At 41.6% G+C, this 24,554-nt stretch overlaps 1 protein-coding gene across 4 annotated transcripts in view; it reads right to left on the bottom strand.

Annotated features, from left to right (window-relative positions):
- Positions 1 to 24,554, bottom strand: part of SEMA5A (semaphorin 5A) — a 392,963-nt gene that overhangs the window by 58,701 nt on the left and 309,708 nt on the right. For all 4 annotated transcript variants that reach the window (XM_079793136.1, XM_079793135.1, XM_079793138.1 and 1 more), the window contains 2 exons: positions 8,276 to 8,483; positions 777 to 894 (listed from right to left, as the gene is read on the bottom strand). In XM_079793136.1, the coding sequence (XP_079649262.1) occupies positions 777 to 894; positions 8,276 to 8,483 (326 nt within the window). The remainder of the gene's footprint in view (positions 1 to 776; positions 895 to 8,275; positions 8,484 to 24,554) is intronic.

The following is a 24,554-nucleotide window of genomic DNA, read 5'->3' as shown; positions in this document are numbered from 1 at the left end:
GAATGCCGGAGCTGATAGTCACAGAGAACAGCGGCTACATGACAGCAAAGTAACTTAGTAAATTTGCAAATGTGTGCAAGCTAATAGCTGTTAATCATATTCCCTGAGAGAGAAAAATGATAAATAAAAAAAACAAAACAGCTGGTTCTTAGAAGTGAGGACCAAATAAATATATTGGCAATAGAAAATGTGGAATCGGTTTTCGTGGATTCAGAGTCCGACTCCAAATGCAAGTGAGCTGCTCTTCGTTCTGCAGAATTCACTGTGGGAATGTACATTAGGCTGTCTCTCCCAGACCTTGCTGTGACCCTGAGCAGGATCTACAAGACTGTCCCACATGGGGCTCCATGGTAATAGCCTTTAGTTCATTCTTTTAAAAGCTCTACTTATCTTGGCTTCTGGAACTATAGCTCCCCAGGGAAATTGATGGGTGTGGAAGGTACTATTTTATTAATGCTACAAAGGGTACAATGGTTCACACCAAACTCTGAAGATAAAAATCCAAGACTAAAACAGAGATATTACACCCCATTTTTCAAACCAGCACTTTTCCTCTAAGATACTTCTCTTCAAAACAGACAAAAAGCTTATGCCAGTATCCCACATGGCTCTCGTGCAAGGGAAGAGCTGAATAAGTTAAGAGCGCACAGACAGGGTGTGCAGGTAAGGTTCTAAGATAAAAATGCATGGACGTCATTAAAGGGCTGGTTAGTGACTGAGGACAGCGGGGTGACTGAGGACAGAGTGCTCAGAGGCCCGAGAGCACAGACACTTACAGGACAGGTGGAGAGGGGCTGCTCCCACTGAGTCATGCTCAGGCTCTCCTCCAGGCTGGTGCACTTCTTCATCACCACATCCCAGCCACAGTAAGGGTCCTGGGCCCCGATGCAGGCACTGCAAACACACACCCAAGGATCAACAGAGAGGCAGCTTAACTAAACAAAGATGCAGACTAAGGCAAGCCTAACTCTTCTAACTTGACATGGGAACTAGTTATGTAAAACAATGTTTCAGTCTGCACATGAGAGAACATAGCTATCTGTACACACTTGCAAGTATCCACCTAAAATTAAATAACTGATTTTCATCGAAACCCCTATATATTTTTTTCTAAGATAGAGGGCAGACAACTAAATGACTATCTGCACCAAAGTGAGTCTTTTGGTGTTATCAACAGAGCTAAAGCAGGAATTTTGCAATGCTCAAAAACACTAGTTGTTATTATCACCACCACCACCATTACCATGACCACCAGCATCTCCTTAATAATAGGTATTCTTTGTTGAAATCATACTCTGATATGTCAAATTATCCCATTTAGACACAAATAACTTTTATAGGGAAGTATTATTGTTATCATTTTTATGATCACCATAATCATCATCACCACCACTATCTTTATCATCATCACTATCATCAACACCTTAGTAAAAGATATTATTTGTTGAACAGCTATTGTGGTATAACAGGTTCTTATATCATTTAGACACCTAAAAAACTCCAACAAGGGAAGTATTGATGACACAATGAAGAAAACAGACACAAAGTTTATAAAATTGGCCCAAAGACAAGCAAATACACCCCAAACCCTGCAATGTGGTTAGTTCAAATTTAATGAGTATGTCTTCCTTTTCAGTACTATGGCTTAAAATATATACAACATATCAGTTTAATAATAGTTTAATATAGCTGTCTACAATATTCTACATATTATTCAGAAGTATTTTAGACAGCGGGTATTTTATTTTAGCTTTGCTCCAATGACAGAGTTCATGTACAACCTGGGCATTATCGGATGGAGATTTGGGCCCCTACGTTAGAAATACAATAGAAGGTGAATGTGGAGATGGAGGAAGCCAACAGAGATAACAGTGATACAGCCAAAGTTATAGAGAAGATCACCCCACAGGCAAGCAGGGCATTGAACACCTGGCATTCTCTTTCTGAAGGGACCAAGAGGTCAGATATGGAAAAAATGGATGTGAGGAAAGCAAGGTGAGTACAGCACGAAGTCTAATTTCTTTATAGAGTTAAGGGAGAATGTTATACAGGTAGTACAAATAATAATGTGGTTAATATTAGTGATATAAAATAACACTAATACATCAAATATGTTAACCACATATAAAGCAGTTATAAGAACCTTATCTCTATTAGCTCATTTAACATTCATAGAACTTACAAATATAATATCTCAATTAATTACTACATTTATTCTCACTTTAAAAAGAAGAAATTGAAGCAGAGAAAGACAAAGTCCCATGGCTGGGTTAAGATATGTCTAAAGGCAATAAATCAATCAACAGAGTTATGAAATTATTATTTAACTTACTATGCAATTATTATTTATTAACCACCTAAGAAGTTCAAACAGAAAAGGTTAAAATTGGTGCTTGTCAGAGTTGGACAAAGCTGAGGTGGGAAGGTGACAATGACCTGACACCATAACCTCAACAGAATTTTCTGATAAGTGGCAGTTTTGCTGTTTGCTAATTTGAGTAAGAGGAAATGGGTATATTCATTAAAATCTTTTCACTGTATTTCTGAAAAACTGGATCTAATTAATGAATATGATCCTTTGCATATTAGATTAAGTATGGATAACTTTCTCTGGATTACTTTTGTCACACTGCCGTTGTATTGGTTTGTTTTTGGTATTAAGAATTTTTGCCACATTAACAAAATGCGTTTATTAAGCACGGGATGTTAAAAGTATTTCAGTGATTCATTCATTCAGCTCCTACTTCAGAGCACTTGCTAGGAAAGAACTAGACTTTGAAGGTAGTGAGTATGCTGTGGCAAAAACAGGCATAGTCACTGTACCTGGAGAACTTACCTTTTAGTTAAGGGGAACAAACATTAAACAATTATGCGATAAATACCACAGCCAGTTGCAAAACAACAACAACAACAAAAAACACACACACAGGAAAACAAAGTCCATGTGCCCTGCTCCTTAGGAAACTGAGCAAAACTGCTGGCTGTCTAATGCAGAGCTGAGGAGAGCTAAGAGCCTACACTACTGGAAGGACTATGGGATATTTTTAGTACACCTTCTTCTTAGAAACATATTCTCCATTGTAATAACAATCTGTAATATCATATGATTAAGTAATATAAATAATATATGAATACATTAACATTTTGGCCAAAGAGGAAAAGAAAAAAAAATTCAAGCAACCCAACCATGGTTGTAGGGGAAGAGAGTGGGCATAGCAGAGGCAGGGGCAGCCCGTGGCATCTCTACAAGATGGCACTTATATTTTACTTGCTTTTATTGTCCACCTGGGTCAAAATATATGTTTATATCATTGCCAGAGGTGGATTTACAATGAAGCCAAAGCAGCTTTACTTCCTGAAGTTTTTACTTCTTCAGTTCATGAGGCCCTTTAAGGCACTGCAATTAAACCAAGTCATTTTGCACTTATAATTTGATATACTTTTCTTTAGGGAGAACCGTCCCCAAATGGTATAAGCTTCAGGCTCCACAACACCCATGTTTCTCCCTATTACAGAACATTAGCATGACTTCTGTTTCTGAATCCACAAGTCAAGCGCACCTTCTACATATTTTATCCATTCCTTTTCCAGCCTCCCTCGGACTCGGGGATTTACTGTGACTTTGCTGGTAGACACTGGGTTCCAGCCCCAGCCCACCTTAGACCCCTTTACAAGGCGCTCTTCATAATCATAATGAGCATGGTGATGAATGTACTTTGTCTTTCCTCCTTCTACTTTTTAAAGAGTTGTAATGTTGACATACACATAATGTGTTCCTTTTTCCAATTACTATCACGTCACAGATGTCTTCAAAGTAATCGTTTAATGGCTTCAGAATAAGCCACTGAGCAAATAATCAACTGAATACGTATATCATAACTTGTTGATTCATTCCCTCACTATTGGAAATTTGGGACTGGAACACTGGGAGTGATTCCAAGACAACTGTAAAAGTAATTGGACAGGGATGTCAGGCTCAGAGATTAGGTCCTCATGTAGTCTATCCGAGATCAGCTGTAATGATAAATTGAGCTGGGGATAAACTCTAAGGTAACTCCAAGGCCCGTTGGCTCAAAGCAACAATAGATATTCTGGAGATTTTATTTATGCCAGAATTTCTCATTAGATTCTGAGCCCCATGACAAGGTCAGGGCTGCCTCATTTGTCATCATCCACTCAGGGCCTGGCTTGGTGCTTGGCACATATTAAGTTCAATAAATATACTAGCAATGAGTTAACTAAGGAAAATGGACAGTCTTTAGAGGCCACACCAACGCCAACACAAACAAAAACTCAAGACATGGAGATTTGGGAAATATTAAATTCATATGAAAGGGAGAATAGTTTGTAAAATGAGTACATGTCAAAACGTCTTTCTGAATGCTTATGTGATTCATACCTGAATGGCCAAGGTTGTCTTGCTGGGGACACTGTGGGGATCCTGCAATTTCTTTCTGTAAATCTATATTTCTCCCATAAGGCAGATGCAGTCTTAGAGAATATGTAATTAATAACAGTGCCAACCAATTAACTCCACCTTTTAAAAATGTCCCCTTTCAAGCAATAAATGTCTTAATTTCCATACTAATTTTCTTAATAATGAGGTGTTAATTTCTTTAACTAAATGATAACTAGTACAGGTTGACTGAATTAAGGAAGACTAGATACCCATTCTCCAATAGAGCCAAGCTCGTTATTTTAATGGTTTCATTCACACACACACACACACACACACACACACACACACACACCCCAGTTTTATAAAGCAAAATTTAAAAGGCTTGTGTCCTCTGTTTTATTTATAGGCTATGATTCTTCCAGTTTTCGGCTTTGCTCTTCTTCCCAGTTAGTTTTTATAATAAAGCACAAACAAAACAAAACAAACACCTAAGGCCCAAGGGTTTCCAATCTTTTGGCTAATGTTTTATATAATTACTCTTTCTGTAAAAGGGTTTGACTGCTCCACAAGAACTGAGGTTTTCTCGTTAGGTTATAAAGTAAATAGCAGGTCAGGGCGCATGCCCAGGCTGCAGGCTCAATCCCTAATGGGGGGCGTGCAGGAGGCAGCCGATCAGTGATTCTCTCTCATCATTAATTTCTTTCCCTCTCCCCCCCACTTCCTCTCTGAAATCAATAATAAAAAAATATTTTTTTAAAAAAGTAAATAGCAGAGAGGAAAGAGGCAGAGAACCAAAGATGAAGCCTAGGCCACAGGTGCAGCAACTCCCAGCTCTGAACCTGAGCTTCATGTCACTAGAGCCACGTGACCTTGAGCAGGACACCAAAAATCGAAGCCACTATTTCTTCATTTGAAAAATGGAGATAATATAGGACTTTACACTCAGGGTATATGATTGACATGATAAAATGATCAAGTGGTGATAAAATCCAGCATGATGCCAAACATATAAAAGTTGTGGAATTGTATGAATTGTTATCAATTATACATGTTCATCAAACTAGGCATTGCCTTTGAAGAAAAGGTATTCTAAGAAATGAAAAATGGAAATACGATTACTTAAGCTCAATTTTTCTTCCTAAACACTTCAAAATTCATTAATAAAATTGAGTTTCTAGTAGCAGCTAAAATGACTTACTAGTACATTCTACTACAGAAAGTTTATTTAAAGAAGAGATCAGTAACCTCCTGTTACTCAATTGTTATTCTGTTCCTATTTTGTATAATTCCCTAGGCATATTTCTGAAAAATCCACATTGCTTTTGTCAAAAAAAAAAATTCCCCCACATAATTCATATAAGGAAAACCTGGTCACATAGATAGTAGTTTCATAAAAATTGATTATTTTCCCCAGTTAATTTTCACTAGGGAGATTTTTCTGTCTTTCTATAGGAGGATGGCAGAGAAACATTGGAAAGAATCCAAAGAAACTCTTGAGTTAAAATGAAGATTTTCTTTTCTCAAGTGGAATTGCTAAGGGTCAGACCCAAACTACCCCCCACTGAGAGTGGGCACACAGAGACCACAGTCCATCGATCTGCAGTGAAGTCACAGTCTCTCTCTGCTTTCCTCTGAGCGAGTGGACGAGTAACCAGCAGGGAGACAGCTCTGGATGTAACAGTAAAATCTTCCCTCTGCAGGAGCCTGATGATGACAGACAAGTGGCCTTAATTTCCTTGACAGAAAGAGGAGCTGTGAACTGCTCCCTGGCCACAGTGCCTGGTGGCAGCCGCTCCTGTGGATTCATGACCAGACTTGAAGGGCAGTCGTGTAAGAGGCGCGAGAGGGCACGATGAGGCCTGGCTTCCGGGATCTGATGCAGGACTTGGCTTCCTTACCTACAAGGAGCTGAGCACCGGGAACCCAAGTCCAATGAAGGCAAGCAGCATGAGAGGATGAAGGGCCTCATGCTTTGCAAGCCACGAACTCCCACTGTGGCTCCTGAAACACCTGACATGCAGCACAGTCCTGTGTCTTTGTGCACAGTAATCTGGGTCACTCCCCCGAAGAAGTCCATGTTGGATCTCAGAGCTCATGGGGATGGAGCTGCCAGACTGGTGCCCTTCTAATGCATTCTGATGTGTGACATGTCTGTTAGCAAGACCCCACCTCTCCCTGTCTGTCCCCCACTGAGTCATCAGCAACTGGCAGGAGAATCCCCGGCTTCAATTAGTCCAGCAGGGAACACAAATCCAAAAAAAGTTTTAAGCAATCATTGGTTAATTTTAGGAAAATGGTGCTCTATAAAAGATAGTTGGTAATGAATATCACCATCCGGTATTAATGCTCGCAATAGCATTGTTATTAGCTAGAAGGTCCCTAATGTTATTTCTCAACACTCTTATTACCAAGGAAGGTATGATAGTACAGACTTCATTTTCTAGAATCATCCAGAAGGAGATATTGCAATACATAAAACCTTCCTTCTACACTTTGCAGAGTGCTTTAGATTTTCCACTCTGCACATTATTCCATTTTATTCTACAGTAATTTGCATGCTAGGTAAGAAAGTGGGGTGTAAAATACTGTAGTGACCAGATCAAGAAACAGCATGTGCAGGTCTGTAATGTCACTCCCAGCCTCTGAACCCAAAGCTAGTGCCACTGGGTGCCTGGTTTGAGAAACAATGACCTGTGTATGGTGCTTGTGAGTGATTAATCTAAACATCCACTTCTACACCAAGGCTGCACTGATGCCTTGTTTTGGGGACTGGTATTAAAAAGAGCCCTGAACCCTATGGACATTGAAGATTATGATTTCCCCACAGCCAATCTTGCATCAGGGGCCAGAGCATTTATGCAGTATTCCAACATTACAGGGCTGGTCAAATGTACGGGGTACACAGAAGCTTGCAGCTTCCCAAGCACATGGGCCTGCGTTTTCACAAACTGAGCTTCAAATAGCACTGGGTCAATAGTGGATACCACATGGTGGGTGAGCAGACTGGCCGAGGCAGTGAGGAAAGGTGTGTTGGTACATGGGTTCTGCGAGCCTGTAGAAATTCCCTTCCCTTTCCCTCCTCCCAGCAGGCTGGGTAAATCTGGAGCCTCAGGAGAGGGACAGCATCCCAAGACAGCGAGTACCCAGGACAAAACCGTGAAGACTGCCCAGAAAGGGGGTGCCATTGCCACTTTGGGGGAATTAACTTTGGGTTAAGAGGACACATACTTCATATTGTTCTGATACAGTGGTCGGCAAACTCATTAGTCAACAGAGCCAAATATCAACAGTACAACGATTGAAATTTCTTTTGAGAGTCAAAAACCGACTTCTGCGCATGGGCCACGAAGTTTCAAGCGCACTGTATGTGCACGCCCGCATGTGGTATTTTGTGGAAGAGCCACACTCAAGGGGCCAAAGAGCCGCATGTGGCTTGTGAGCCGCAGTTTGCTGACCACTGTTCTTATACATATATTCTAACATATATGGAGAGAATGTGTACATGCACACACATACACACATGCACACATGCATTACACAAATAAAATTAAACTTGTGCCAAATTAATGCAGGAACGCCAATGACCAGCATTATCACTGAGTGTTCTAAGGCGCTGAATAATTTGTTGTAGCCCTGACCGTTGCTTGCTGATGTAATAATATGGCTCCTCCTCCGCAGACACTGGTGGGTTATGTTCATCACAGTAAATCCGTTTTCTTCAAAACCCTCTGCATCCTGGGAGTCAGGACACAGGGACGTTTAGGCCCGGCTGCCGTTCAGCCCCAGGGAATGTGAAGGCCTCTGGCTCCTGGGCCCTCTCTCTGGTGGCTTGGCTACGGGGGCACAGCGTGCAGGATGGACCTGGGGCTGCCCTACCTGCGCGTGCGGTGGAACGGGCACCGCTTCAGCGGGATCCTGGCCACGTGCTCCCGCAGGCCCACGAACAGGACACTCTGGCTGTGCAGGATCTGCAGGCTCCGGATGGGCTCCCTCCGCCTCTCCGGGAAGAGCTCGATCTCTTCCAGCACACAGCTCCCCGAGGTCGCAGTCAGCGGGGCCCGCACCTTCTTAATGGTGCCATAATCTGCAAAGGCAACAGGGAAGGGAGGACAGAAGGTCAGCGGGCTTCCCAGCCTGGCTGCTCAGAGGATCGTCTGAGGAGCTTTGAAAATACCGTTGCTCGGGCCCCAACCCAGACCTAGTCAATCAGCCGCACTGGGTGTGGCCCGGGTGCCAGGCATTTTTACAGCTCTCAGCAGACCTACCATGCAGCCAGGGAAGAGAACACTCAGCTACTATCTGCCTCGTCCTGCAGCAAGTCTGGAGACCAGCGCTTACTGCAGCTCAAAGGAGCCACCCATCCCCTGCGGACCATCAGGCGACAGAAATTCTAAGAGATGATCTTGGATTTCCAGTGTCAGAGGTCCTGACTTTGCCACCCCAGGAAGGCAGATGCCAGGCCATGGGCAACTGCAAATCCGCAGGACAGTGAAGGCTGCCCCGTGTCCACCCTGCCCTGCTCTGTCCCCTTCCTCCCAGTTTACATCAACCCCTTCCCCTTTAGCTCTGATGTTCTTCTTGGGGATGCTTTTCTTGGTCTCAACTCCCCAAAGTCTTCTAACCTATACGATAAACATCCATTGCCGACCTGGACCCTGCAGTTACATCTGCAGTTTTTCTGCTCACCACATGTGTCTGCTCCTTATTTTTAAGCACTGCCCAAGGATGAGTGTCCCTGACCACGTAGACTCCCCAGATTGGCTGTGAGGGGCACGGAAGAAGGGCCTTTCAGCCACTGAGGGGTCAATGCCATGTGTCAGGGACACAGACTTAAAACACATGCTATTGTTCCTGGGGCTAGGCCCCTGCTATCAGCCTACAAACCCAGTGCGTGAACCCAACCGAAGCACCTCCCCAACATGTCATCAATTCCTCAAGTCATCCTGAAGGCACTGACTGAATAAAACCCATCAGGGTCCAAGGTTCCCAGCATTCTTATTCTGCACACAGAAAATGAGGCTAAGAAGCGACCGAAAAACAAAAGTAAATCATAACCCTTTGGCTCCAAGGCCTCCTGTCAATCATTCATCTTGGAAGGCTCTGGACAGAAAATACTTCCAGTTTTTTGTTTTCATGACAGTCCTTAGAGATGTTTACTTTTACAGAGAAAAGATGTTTACATTTAAAGGAAAAATACTTATGCAGACATATGTTGTCCTGAATTTATTTAAAAATGGCTATCTGAAACATCTCCTTCGAACATGTATTATGAACTGACTACAAAGTAATGCATGCGCCATTAGTAAACTATTACTTAATTTTATTTTAAGCTAGCTGGTTAATGTGTTTGAGAAAGTTCAAGCATAAAAAGCATAATTCTGCTGTATGCTGACATGATGAAAAACACAGTATCTGTCTTTGGGGGGGGAGGAGTATGTGTTTGTGAGCAGGAGAGAAATAGGGGGGGGGGAATGGAGGGAGGGGGCAGTCTGTGGAACAGGCAGGCAGACATTTTAATAAATACACAGCACATAGATTTAAGTGTTGAAGAAAATTTGTATGACTTTACTGTGTAAGTCAAGTTAATTTTGACTTGGAAATCACAGTCAATGAAGGGGAATTCTCCTTCGTTGACTCAGGGTCTTCCTGGCAAGCATAGTGCAAAGCATGAATAAGCACAAGGCATCAAGGCAGTGACCGGGACAAGGTGGGAGTTTCAGGAAGGTGAGTGAGCAGCGATGTTTCAGCCACAGCACCCTGAGAGGAGGTCCTCACCAGCAGGGGGAGGTGACAGCCTCCTGTGGAGCAGCGACAGGGACATCAGGAAACACTGACTGGGTGGCAGTGATGGCAAGGCTCCTGTGAGAGCTTAAATAAGAGACTCTTGGGGCAAAACAGAGGATTTTATAGAAATGGAGGAGTAGGGCGGGGAGGGGACAAAGGAGAGGGGAGTCCAGCTGGTGAATCCTCATCTCCTGTCTGTTACTACACTATTTTCACGGGAAACACAGCTTATAGAACTAAATCCTATGCAACAGCTTAGCAAAGACCCCTTACTGCTTAACATGTATTTTTGGTAGATCATTACTCTGAGAAACCTGCCTAAATAATTGTTCAAATGTCAGTACACTGACACGCATTTCAAACTCCTAAGCAACTGCACGTAAAGATTTTTAAAAAGATCTTTAATAAAATGACTGCAAAGAAATAACCATCACAGATCAAAACTTTCCAGCATATTTTCTGCACACCGGGATCTGGTTTTGCGGCTGACCTGGATGTGACAACACCGCGGGGCTTAGAAGCACCTCAGAGAGCGGTGCTCAGTGTGGAACTAAGAGGTGGCCCACCTCCTCTGCCTCTGCTGGGTCTCCTCCTCCTCCTGAAGCATCTGATCCCGTGAGGAGCCTCCTGAAGCCCCTCCCTCCTGTGGCACCAGGGTCAGCACATGTGGAACTCCCTTCCCCACAGCATTTATGAAGCTCTTTTGGTTCCTTGAAGCCTTTCCTTCTGCCTTCTGCACTTGGTTCTCGCTCCATGTTCAGAACACTGTCACCTTAGCGTAGAACACCTTTCTCACCTGGATGTCTCCAGAATACTGACTCTACTTCCCTCACCGAGTCTGGAGTGACCATCAGGGCACACGCGACCACGCCGTCTCCTGCCTCAGACGTTCTGCATGACGTGCAGGCACCATCTGAGACATCCATGGGCCTTGCTGGGCCTGTGTGTTTCTTAACCTTCCACTCCCCTCCCCCTCACCATTCTGTGCTGGTCACCTGGGGGTGCTTGCAGCACAGAGAGCCTGCAATTGCCCTGGTCCCTGCACAGGCAGGTCCTTCATCTGAAGTGGCCTCCCAGCCACCCTGCTCTGAAGCCTGCTGTCCTTGTGTCCTAGTTCAGATGGCTGACAGTCTTCTCTGGCCCCTCCGCACACTCCCAGGCACGAGTTTCCTCCTGTGGTGCCCATAACACCCAAGTCAGGGCATTCTTCCACTGACTCGTCTTTCTACCAGGGGCATCTCCCATGGGCAGGGATGGGATCTTGTTCTTTCCATCTCAGGGGCCTGGTCTGGTGCCTGGCACATAATAGGTGCTCAACGTCCTTAAAGAATGATTAATCGTGAGTATATAGAAATTATTTAAAATTGAGATATAACAGACATATAACATTTTGTACAATGTGTTTAGGCGTGCAATGTGTTGATTTGATACATTTAGATATTGCAACGATTGCCATCCTTGTGTTAGTTAACATCTCCATCATGTCACACAATTTTACTAAATACAAATGGGTAATTTGAAACACAAAATAACCAAGGATTTTCAAAGAATTCCAAGGAATACAATTTTCCTTGAATAAATTAAATAAAGGAAAAGAAAGCCTGAGTAATTCTCCATTTCAGAGAAGAGTGGGTTTAAGGAGTGACATTTCTAAATCCCACAACACTAATGACACCACTATAGAAGTAGAAATTTAATCAGGGACTCTGGAGAGGATACTTAGAATCCCCACCAGCCAGCACCTTGACAGGTAGGCGGTGCATCAAACCTTCTATGCTCCATCAGGCTCCAGTCCATTGTCCTCCCCTCCTTATTCAACACAAGGCTGAAGCACACTTGCTCTGGACAAGGATGTGGCAAAGTCATTGTTTCTTTCTTGGCAGAAGGGCAGAGTCAGATCATGAAAGAGACCAATGATTTGCAAAACAATGGGACCTTCAGAGCACTTCATTTGTTGTTGTTTTGCTTTATAACATTTATCACAGTTTAATTGCTAATTCACTTGCATTGTGACTTCTACACTTGACTTTAAGCTCCTTGGGGGAGAGGAGAGGAGGGAAAGGGAGGGGAGGGGAGAGGAGGAGAGGGGAAAGGAGGAGAGGGGAGAGGAGGAGAGGGGAGGGAAAGGGAGGGGGGGGAGGGGAGGGGAGGGGAGGGAGATGTCAACTACTAAAAATGGTATGGACACATCTGAGAGTCATATATTTATAGTTTATCTCCCAAACTGAACACTATAAACATTCACTGGGAAAGAAACAGGGCTATAGCAGGATTTTGAAAACTGGTCAAAGCTGAGAAAACAAATGACCCTGAACTACCTTCAAATAGAAAGGTGTAGGTGATGGGATCTCTCATCAAACACAACTGGAATAATCAACACGTTAAAGCTAATGCAAACAGGAATAAAAATCTAACAAATTGTTTCAAAATGAAGCTAACATGAAAAGAAAAGCACAGGTGGCTATCCTGATGTACACATCAAAAAATATAGACCACCTTCCCTTTTCTGAATCATTTACTTGGGACAATGAGTGATCTCATTGGTAGGGCCACCTCCAAGGCAAATCAAGTACCATCATTTTATTTTCTAAACTACAATTTCAAATGGTCACAGGACATTAAAGTTGGAAGGGACCCACAAAAATATTTTGAATTTGGCAGGTGAGAAAAGCAAAGCCCAGAAAGGTTGAATTAGAAAGATCAGACTATTGGGCCAGAATTTAGGTCCTCTTCATATCAATCAAGGACTGGTTTCTGTACCTTCAGAGGCATTTCTGTTTTGAAAGCATATAAAGATGATATTCAATTCCTATAATGGTGAGTCTGTAATTGTATAGCTGATGACTTCGTAAAAGATCAGGTGGACTGATAAAACAGTGTACTCAATGGCAGTTGTTATTCAAGGCAAAGATTAAGCCATGATTTATAAACATGAGCTTATCTTATGGAATTCAAAACACAGATAATTAATGTATAAGTGGGGCCAAGCCCAGGACAGATCTGACTTCTCTATCAGGCTTGAGGCTCTCATTTCCATACGCTCAGGAAGCAAAAAAGAAATAATCTAATTTTAAAAATCTATTTCAATTCTATTAAAAAGAAAAAGAGGGAGGATTTAAGGTGGCAAAGATTTGTTTAAATGAAAATATTTACAATTAAAGTAAGAACCTTAAACTGCTAATTGCTGTATGTAATATAAGCTCTGTCTCCTGTAAGCTCTAATGCACGTAATTCAGTTAGTGGTTGTTGAAAAGTAACCATATATATAAAAAAAGAAAAAGAAAATTAACCATATGTTTGACTTTGAGGAAAACTACCAATGTTCAGTTTGCCAACTAACATGAATTTAGTAGTTTTAATAAGGTTCTATTTTGCATCTTGATAGAGATGGTCAAGTATAACAGTCTATATCATTTGGTATGAAAATATGCCTTATAATCAGATAGGAACTGTTATGGACACAAAATTCATATGTTGAAGTCCTAATTCCTAGTACCTCAGACTGTGACTGTACTTTGCTACAGGGCCTTCAACATAGTAATGAAAATAAAATTAGGTCATATGGGTGGTCCCTAATCCAATGTAACTGGTGTCTTTATAAGAAGAGGAAATTAGGATACAGACCTGTGCACCCACATGGAGGACACATTGACCTTGGTATTCCAGCCTCGAGACTGTGAGAAATACATTTCTGTTGTTTAATCCGCCCTGTATGTGGTACTTTGTTATCTTTGTTCTGGCAGCCCCAGCGAACTAGCATGGAGACTCCAAGTCAAGAGTAGGAAATATAAAAATAGATTTTGTCATCCAGATACTTGCTCAAGGCAATTTCAAAAACAGACTGTAAATTATTTCCCCTATTTCTCTAAGATATTATGACTCAATTCTAATGCAAGAGTATTATAAATAATGTCAGACTCAAATTTTTTACCTATTATGATCACAACCTAAAATTTACATTACTGATGAGTATTTTCAAATATTAACATTTCTTTTATTTGATGCCTATAAGCTATACATATGGTTACAGGGTAGAAAAGAACAGGAGATGATGCAGGACATGTAACATTGTGAAGAACTGATGCATTTTGATAAACATTATCCAATAACTCATATAGCTGATGCTATTGCTCACGACCTTTTGGCTAATGACTCTGGTGATCTTTAGGGGAAATTAAAGAGAACTAATGAACACTCAAGAATGAACTTTCAAGTATCTGAGGAAAAGGTCGCTGATCATAATGTATTTCTTTTTGGAGGATTTGTAGAATTTCAGTCTCACCAAAATTCAAGATTTTATGAAAAAAAAAAATCCTTTTGTAGGAAAGGAGGAGGGTAAGAAGGAAGGAGGGAGGGAGAAATAAAAAAAAAAGAAATGTGGTCAACTCAATAAAATGTTTACTATTGCTGTGAATTAAATAATGTTTACTTTTCATACTTGAATAAAAGACAGCCTTCCTTCATTCACTAAAGTTTTAAAAAAATGAAACAATAAAGTAGAAGTCATTATACCCAATGTGTATAGTGAACCTGTACAATGAAAAAGATGCCAAAAATTTAACTTAAGAACAGCAGCCTGCAACAGTTCCAAAAACTCATAATAAATATATATTTTTTTCTCTAAGGTGCAATAAAAATCTTAGAAGGTGGAGTGGCAACATACTTGATATATAGAATTTCTGTTGTTGTTTTACAAGAAAAGAAAGAAGTCATTCCAAGAAACAGAGAGCTGGTTCAGGAGAATGTGATATAAAGATGTCGTGGTTATTGCAAAGCACTGGACAGTGAAATCTTTAATCTTGACTCCATTTTCCTCTTACTGTTTCTCTAAGTTTTGTCATGTTTGAAAGGAATGTTTATTATTCTGCTTTCCCCATGCTGAATCCAGTACCAAAATTAAAAGTGAAGGGACAAGTGGCAATTCTGACACAGTGATCTGTGACAGGCTGGAGAATCCCTGCAGACGCCAAGGCCACTAGCCTGGGAAGCGAATTTACCTTATTTCCACTTGTGCATCGGACTCTGGTCCCAGACACTGTACCTGAGAGCCGTTCTTAGTGCTTGTCTCATTGACCCAGCCTACTGCCGCGTAAAAGGAAACCTTTTGTATTTGCATCCTTTGCTGTTCCAACCATTGTCCATAAGGTAATGATGAAATGCCCTCTTCCACTCACTGGGCAGCATGTTGCCATAGCAACAGATCATTATCTAAAGTTCATCAATTCAGCCAGTCATTACCCCAAAGTAGCAGACAGATAATATGCTATGAAAGTTCTTTCTTTTAACTTGTAATTGAGCAAGTGAATTAAATTGGTCTTGGCACTGGGAGCTCAGCATTACATTTATATAGTAAAAGAAAAAACAGGTCTTCTTGGCTAGTGTATGCCCGAAAAGATGATTTTAATTAACTCTGTTTATCAGATGCAACTAATGGCTTATTTCTTCCCCAAAAGCATATGTTCGCCAGTTTAAACATCCTCGTCATAAATTACCTGCAACATTCTTTTACTTCAAGTATTATTTTAAGCCATTTTCCCACATCCTGACCCGTGGCGTATAAGCTTCAAGGAGTCAGGCTCTGGAAGCCAAAGTCTGTCCTGTTCATTGTGGACTCACTGGAGTCTAGAAGGGTTCCTGGCACACAGGAGGTGCTCCAGCGAGCACATGGTTCAGTGTGTGGACCCTGGAGCCCGACGGCCCAGGTTAGACTCCCGGATCCAGGTGACTCACATCTCTGGGCCTTCTTCATCCTGAGGCCCAGCTCACAGGCCCAGGACCACACAGGGAGTTGATTCATCAGTGGGCTTGGATGGTGCCTAGCACACAGGGTCCACTATGTAAAAATGTGTTTTATTGTTTTCTTGCTACTTTTAGCTTATAGATAGATTATAAGCCCTACTCACATCTGGTACAACATGAGTAAGCTCCCTGCCCGTCAGCCCTGCACACATGAAATGGGAGGAGAGATGATCGCTCTATGAATACTGCCTCTACTGCCTGCAGAACAAAACCTCAAAAGCGCCATTCAGTCCTCTAACTCATAAGCTGATGCTTATAGGAAATTTACCACCAAAGTTTCCTGAGAATAAAAACTATATTACATTTTAAACAAGAGTGCAATTAATAGAGTCCTTGGGGTATCTTTTCTAAAGCTCTCATCTAACCCCACAGCTTAAATCTAACTCTCATCATTCTGCTAAGGAGGCAATTCAAGTTTCTAGAAGGAAATTGCTTGGCTTAGATTTATTGTGTCTAAATTACAAAACAGCCACCCAGTTGGCAAAGTTGGCAGCCCTTCCCGGACAGTCACCAGGCAGGAATACAGAGTCTAAATTACCCTCTCACCCCCAGCGGTGAAATTTATACTGCGTCTGATTCCATTAGGTGTGGACTGAGATGGTTGAGAAAAATCTATGCTAAGCACTTTTGTATTTTTGCAAAATTAATTTAAAAGAAAAAGAGAGCTTTTTACTCAATGGAATAAGAAAATTATTTTGTCATTTTTCTTAATTGCTACATTATACTAATTATGAACTAGTAGTTCATATTTATACTAATTATGAACTACTAGAGTCCCGGTGCACAAAATTCGTGCACTGGGGTGGGGGGGTGTCCCTCAGCCCAGCCTGCACCCTCTCCAATCTGGGACCCCTCTCACAATCCGGGACTGCTGGCTCCTAACCACTCGCCTGCCTGGCTGCCTGATTGCCCCTAAACACTCCCCTGCCGGCCTGATTGACACCTAACTGCTCCCCTGCTGACATGATTGACACCTAACTGCTCCCCTGATGGCCCGATCACCCCCAACTGCCCTCCCCTGCCGGCCATCTTGTGACAATGTGGGTGAGGCCATCTTGTGACGATGTGGGGGTGGCCATCTTGTAGTGGCCATCTTGTGATGACGTGGGGATGGCCATCTTGTGATGACAGGGGGGTGGCCATCTTGTGATGACATGGGGGCAGCCATCTTGTGATGATGTGGGGGCGGCCATCTTGTGACAACATGGGGATGGCCATCTTGTGACGTGAGGGCGTGAGGGTCAATTTGCATATTACCTCTTTATTATATAGGACTAGAGGCCCAATGCACAAAAATCATGCATGGGGAGGGTTGTCTCCTCAGCCCAGCCTGCACCCTCTCCAATCTGGGACCGACCGCTGGCTCCTAATCGCTCACCTGCCTGCATGCCTGGTTACCCCTAACTGCCCCCCCCACACACACCAGCCTGATCACCCCTCACTGCCTCTGCGTGCCGGCCTAATTGCCCCTAACTACCCCCTGCTGCTGGCCAGGTCGCTCCTAACTGCCCCCACACACACACACACCACCAGCCTGGTCACCCCTTACTGCCCCCCTGCTGGCCTGGTCGCCCCCAACTGCCCCCCTCTGCCAGCCTGGTCACCCCATGAAGCCTGCTGTTCAGTCGTTTGGTCATCCCTCACTAACCCCCCTGCTGGCCTGTTCGTAGGCAGCCATCTTGTGAGGGTGTGATGGTTAATTTGCATATTACCTCTTTATTATATAGGATAGCTTGTCTCATGTACCAAGCTATTTGGTAGCTGGAGTTTTCACTCTTTCTTCAGTCAAGATCTTATTCATTCCTATGGCTTCAAACTGATCTGAGGTCTCTATTCCAGACCCAGACCTCTCCCTTTACTTTCAATGGATTTCCAAGCAGCTGTCAGATCTACATGTGCATGTCCAGAACTGAGCTGTGTCTCCCCTTCGGCTCAAATCTGTCCATGCACCTGAAATCCTAAATTCATTTGTTAGGATAAAAATTTCAATTTGACCTATCCACACCTTTCATCTTCATCTCTTGTCACTCTACCCACAACACCAGCTAATTTACATTTGTCACCTTTCAGAACATCCCTGGTTTTCTATATCTGCAGATTTTGCCTAATTTTCACCTTCTCTTGGGAACATCCATCCATACCTTCTCCACCAGGCAACTATCGCCCTATCTCTAAGAACCAGCTCCCGCACCTCTCCTCTGAGGGGGGTGGGAGGGGGTTCTGACTCTTCTAGTTCAGGTCAGTGGTCCCAAATCCCTGTGCCTCAGGGATCTAGAGGAAGAAATGCTTAACCAGTCTTTGTGGAACCGGCATTTGCCAGGCAGAGAAGGAAACCAGAGCACGCGAGGGAAGGAGGGTGACCTGACCAAAGCAGGGATGATTAGGGACCGTAATGCATGGACATGTAGGATTAATGTTCCTCGGAACAGTGGTGGGTGCATTGGGTTGAAGCCAGTTGCGAAACAGTCCAGTTTATGTGTGTTTGTGCAATGCTACAAACTACATCAAGGATAAGAAAGTGCTGGACTCCGCAAAACACTTTGGTCAGCAATTTGCAGTAAGGTAGCAGAGGTAGCTAATTCTAGTACTCTGAGAATTAGCAACTTCAGCTTCCCAACCTATGGACCATGAATGGGTTACAAACACACCGTGACACAGATCCCTTGTACTCATGGGACAGAGCAGATAGTTTTGCCTGCGGGGTTGGTCCTTCATGGCCGAAAGTGACCTTGATTACTCCAATGTGCCATATACAGAATGTCATTCTCTATGGTTGCCATGATTGGGAAGCCCTGCCCTGAACAAAGTCCTACACACGGGCTGCAGGAGATATGACAAGGACACACCTTAGCGACAATACTTAGGACAACAAAATACTGGAAACTCCCCAAATGCCAAACAAGATTACCTTAAGTTTAGGCACACCAGGGAAACTAGACAGCAGTGAAGATGAAGGAACTTTAGTTGCATGCATGAACAGGGAGGACTCACTCATTACAAAAAAATATTGAACACAATTTTTAAAAAGCAAGTCTTAGGAGAATATACATAAATTCACTTACTTAAAGTTCAAAATCATATAAAATCACGTTATGCATTCAGGGTATGTGTCAGAGGATGCAGAACAAAACTCAAACATGGAGAAAAGATTGGATCACAGACCACTAGAAATGGCAAAGGCCTCATCAACAAAGCTGGGTGAGAGGTCAAAGCCAAGTCAGGGCTAGATGAGCTGGCACTCTGCCTGCATGTGATGCTCTTGGCATGCTCTGTGTTTAAGGCCAGGGAGGCCCCAGAACCTGAGAACCCAAAGGTTCAGTTTAAGTCCTGAAGATGAGCTGTCTGGTGAATCATCATAGGCCAATGAATCAATGAAGACTAAGACAGCTGTCTTGTATCCAATCCATGCAGAAGGAAATTAACGCTTCCCACAAATATTAAAAAACACACAACACCAACACTGAATAATCAATACAATTTCTAATTGAGCGAAAAAATTATACTTTAACTCAAAGAAGAGCAGCTCATTATAAAGATTGCCTTTAAAGACCCAATTTACCAAGGACAAGTCAAGGCCTCTGTGGTTGAGGGTGTTTTTCACTTTGAACCAGTACTCTTTTCCTATGGTCAAGGTCAGATTATAAAAATTTATTAATTGATCATATCAATGAGTTCCTAATCAAGCTCCTACCCTGATAATTAATCTTAGAAATCACTTTCAATACTAAGAGTGAGAATTTTTTTATTTCAAAAATCCTATAAATGTATGTATTTAGCCAATGTATTGGAATTTTTTTCATTGGCACAAATACATAAAAGTTGAGGCCTATAAAACCTCAATTTCTGCTGATTTTAACTCAGGATCGTGCTAAGGGACTTTTACTAATTGTAGACAACTCCCAATATTTTGGCCTCACACATACTTCTAGTTAAACAAAACAAAACAAAAACAAAAAAAAAAGTTAATTGAATAAATTTTCCTTTCCTTTCTCTCAACTCAAGTCTAATTCTTCAAGTAAAAAATTACATATTTAATCAGTTTCTCTCTCTCTCTCTCTCTCTCTCTCTCTCTCTCTCTATATATATATATATATATATATATATATATATATATATATATATATATATATATTTCAGAGAGGAAGGAAGAGGAAGAGGGAGGTAGAAACAAAAGTGACAAGAGAGAATCATCAATCACTGCCTCCTGCATGCCTCCCACCGGATGGAGCTCGCAACCGGGCATGTGCCCTGACTGGGAATCGAACCGTGATTTCCTGGTTCATAGATTGATGCTCAACCACTGAGCCAAACTGGCCAGGCTTTAATCAGTTTCTTATACTCAGGTAGAACTCAAGAGTTAGAGTTAGACTAAAAATAGATAACAAGAACTGCCCTTCTGAATATTGCTTTAATCTCAGAATGCTTTAATAATTTCAAACAGAAGTTAAGCTTTTATAACCTTCAGAAATCCAAAAAGTGATGATAATCATTCACTTGGACAGAAAGTTAATTAATTTGCATTGAATGCTCTTAAGTGGCTCAGAGGTTTTTTTTCTCTTTTCCTTTCACATTTGGTGTTAGTTAAAGTAATGACAATGGGGCTGTATGATTTCGAGGATGGCTGGATGGACAGATGGCTCTCCATCTACCCATCTATTACGTGTGGGGTTTTTTTTTTAGCATTTACAATGGTCAGACAATGCAAAACAAAAGAAGGAACTTTTTTTCTTCATATTGATTTTTCTTTGGTCTAGAAGAATAACTGCCTACATAATTATAATTTCAGGTATTCATGACTTCAGGGGTTGGTTAAATTCAGGCTGCCCTGATTCTTCATAAAAAATCTCATTAGCAAAAGTCACATCCTCTTCTCCTCTTAAGAAATTCTTATTTATCCAATGGATAAATAAGATAGGATCAGATAGAAAGAGCATTTGCCCGTAAGAATATTAGCTTGAAACATCATCCCATTTTTAACAATGTGAGAATTGTGTGGCTCCTTGGTAAGAACCCCTGCAGCAAAGACAATTCTATTTAAAGACCATAAAATACCCTATTTAAGAAACATCAACTTGGCCATATCTGCTTCAAACAGGAAAGTGAGAGGATAATATTATAAACCAACAAATAGACAGCTTTCTAACCTCATTTTGGGATTATGCTATTTTTTTTAAAAGAAGGAAATGAAAAGAAATTCTGATGCTGACCCCTCTACACCGCTGCAAATGACAAATACTATTTCCACACATCTTGCACTGTGAATAATTGCACCACCACCAGCTGTTGACCCAAATCACCGTTGGCTGCAGGCATCCTGGTGGAAGGAAATGCACTGTGTTAATTCACCAGGAAGATTTGGGGAGAACCCATTTCTTCTAATGGGTTCCAAGTGGGAACTACGGTATTGATAAGCATGTCTCACTCCCCACACCTTAGTGCTCTTGCAGGTCTGTCAAATCTCTTCCTTGGACAATAGAGGATTTCTCTACCAACATCTCCTCTTTGAAGGCTTATTTGCAAAGAAATGATGGAGTGTTTTTTCTTCCAGTCACTCTGCTGTGTAACAACTTCTGGAAGAAAGTCCACACAGAATAAAATTGTTGATGCTATTCTGTCACGCAGGGGACACTTGCAATTATTCCTCCCTAGTCCTGGTGAGCATGGTTGCTTGCTTTAGAATTCAATTACCTACAGGTCAAGGGCCAAATCTGCTTAGTAATGACTGGTCATTATTGCCAGGCAAGGGTCATGTATACAGGTTATCAAGGAGAGTGCAATGTGCTTAGATGAAGAATTAAAAATGTAGACATTCAAAACCAAGGCATAAACAATCCTACAAGTAATCTGGTTACTATGATGAGATACGGTTCCACTGTGGCCCACTCTCCTGACACCTTTGCAAAGCCCTTGTTACCATGTCCTATATGTTATATGAAGCCAACAGAAAGATTTACTCTGAGGACAGCCTGCCTTTCACGGGATGAGAAGACAGCATTCTGGTCACCTGAGAGGAACCTAGTTTTCCTACTGCCAAGGTTCAATTTGTGAACACATCGTAACGGAATCAAATTATTCCAGGTTTTATGGTAGTAGGGAGAATTTTTTTTTCCTGATTTAATAGCTTAGAGAATGCCTGTGGTGGGCCAGTGGACAGCAATTTCACATATTATTCTAATGCCCACCAGCAATGTGGAGGCGTGCTGTATTCTACTAGTTAATGTCTGTTCCTTGCATTGTCCTCCCAAAAAATCATAAAGCCTCATCACAGAGGTCCATGTCAACCCTGGGTAGTAGACAGCCTTTCCTTTGGGGATCCTGAATGCTCCCCAGGGGTCCTGGAGTGCCTGGGTGTCAGCGAGGCAGCGTCCCCTGGGGGAGAACACAGAGGGTAGCATGTCCCACCTAACCATCCAGCATTTGAGATTTATTACATTTCTGGGTATAATTTGACTACCAGCTCTGGTATCCATCAATACCCCAAGGATCTCACAACAAATTTGAGTTTACATAAGGGTAAATCAGGTAAACTGAAACTTGTAGGCTGCCGCATACATTGCTAATGCAATTGGTAGTCTTATAGCGACAGGACTTGGATTTATTTCTTTCAAAGTCATTTTCTTTTAATACTTCGTTGATTACATGATCATCATGGAAAAGGTAGAAAAACACACAGGATTTTACTACTCAAGTTTAAACCCTGGGAGCATATTCTCTCTTGATTTTCTGCATAAAAATAATCATCAGACTGTATTGAGCACAGGAAACACTTTCAATTATATTCAATACAACTGATCTTATTACAGTGACCCCTAGAGTAAAATACATTTGCATAAAATCTCCTTTAAGACATGAGTATTTTATGTGAAAAGGAGTAGTTGACAAGTATTAATAAAAATTTCAAAATGTATTTAATATATTTGCCACTGCCAATGAAATGAATGAGATGGAGACCAGGAGATCTACAAGTAAAATTCTATTATTATAACACTTGTAGATTCATAATTTACTTATCAGACAAGTAGGTTTTCTCATAACTGAATTGTCCATGATAAAAATATCTGCTAAAACTTATTAAGCATGAGCCTCAATTATGTCCTCCAATAAGAGTGTTCTCCATCAGGCTTGCCTCAGGTTTTCATGTAGAAAGAGTTTTGAATGTCCCTCTGCAGAAGTGAAAGTTCAGACTTCACAAAACAAGGAAACCTGGGGCACTGTGTGGACAGTAGTAACATTTCTTTGGAGTTATGAGATACATAATTTCACACAGCAACAATAAACTAACTAGGTTTTTGTATAAGCAGGACAGTGGGTCCAGAAAAGGAGGCTATTGTGCTTAAACTCCAATAAATGCCATGGTACCTAAAGCAATTATACCAAAAAACCTGCATCAGGCAAGTTTTATATGAAAACATAAGGTAAGGAAAATAGTTTGTATTTCTTTTGTCCAGAGACCACACTGCTTTAATACCTGGGACAACTTTCAATTAACAATGATCAAGTGAAACACAAAAAAGTGGAAAGATGTATATGGTTCTAAAACAAAACAAAATGGAGAGAGAGACCAAGAAAACCATAAAATCAGCTACTCCATAGAGAGCCAAAAAAAAAGAAAGAAAGAAAGAAAGAAAAAGAAAAAACATTGCATCACATTTAGAGTAAATTGGTGTATTTACTGATTCATAGCATATAACTTCATAATATTATTTTGTGGTTGGGGAACTAGGAATTAGCTATTAAAATTATTTGGAAAACATAGTTAAAAACAAAACACATTAAAATGCAAGAATTCATATTCCTATATTTAGTAAAACAAAATAATTAGCTGTGTTTATGCCATTTTAAGTGTTTTGGCATATATTAAGTTGTTTTTAACAGTAGAATTTTCATTCTAATTGGGCCTGACATAAACTAATACTAAAGAACTAGATTTGCTTATTGAGTTCAGGACACTGAGAAATGTCAGGGGAACAGCAGAAAGCCAGGCTACACTTTAAATTTGGCTGCAAGACCAGAAGCACAGAGCAAAAGCATACCCGGCTATTAGTGGCACTGGGCCGCTGGAGTAGAATCCCACATTCTGGATGGCTCAGAGGAGCAAATGTCTTATCTCACAGTTCTGGAGGCCAGCTGTCTGAAAAGGTGGCAAGGCCATGCTCCCATGAGACTCTGGGTGGCACTTTTTTGTCTCTTCCAGCTACTGACCAGCATGGCTCAGTGGTTGAGCATTGGCCTATGAACCAGGAAGTCATGGTTCAGTTCCGGTCAGGGCACATGCCTAGGTTTCAGGCTCATCCCCAGTGTGGGACTTGTGGAAGGCAGGTAAACAGTGATTCTCTCTCATCATTGATGTTTCTATATCTCTCTCCCTCTCCCTTTCTCTCTGAAATCAATAAAAATATATTTAAAAAAACAACAAACAAACAAACACTAGTCATATTGGATTAAGGACCCAGCCTACTAGAGTATAAGTTAATCTTAACCAGTTACATCTGCAAGGACCGTATTTGTAAGTAACATCACTTTCTGAAATACTGGCATATTAGGACTTCAACCTATCTTTTGGGGAGAGGGG

Source organism: Cnephaeus nilssonii (assembly GCF_951640355.1).
Source record: "Cnephaeus nilssonii genome assembly, chromosome: 2".
NCBI lineage: Eukaryota > Metazoa > Chordata > Mammalia > Chiroptera > Vespertilionidae > Cnephaeus > Cnephaeus nilssonii.
The sequence above is the reverse complement of the archived record's forward strand: the minus strand, read 5'-3'. Positions and strand labels throughout refer to the sequence as shown.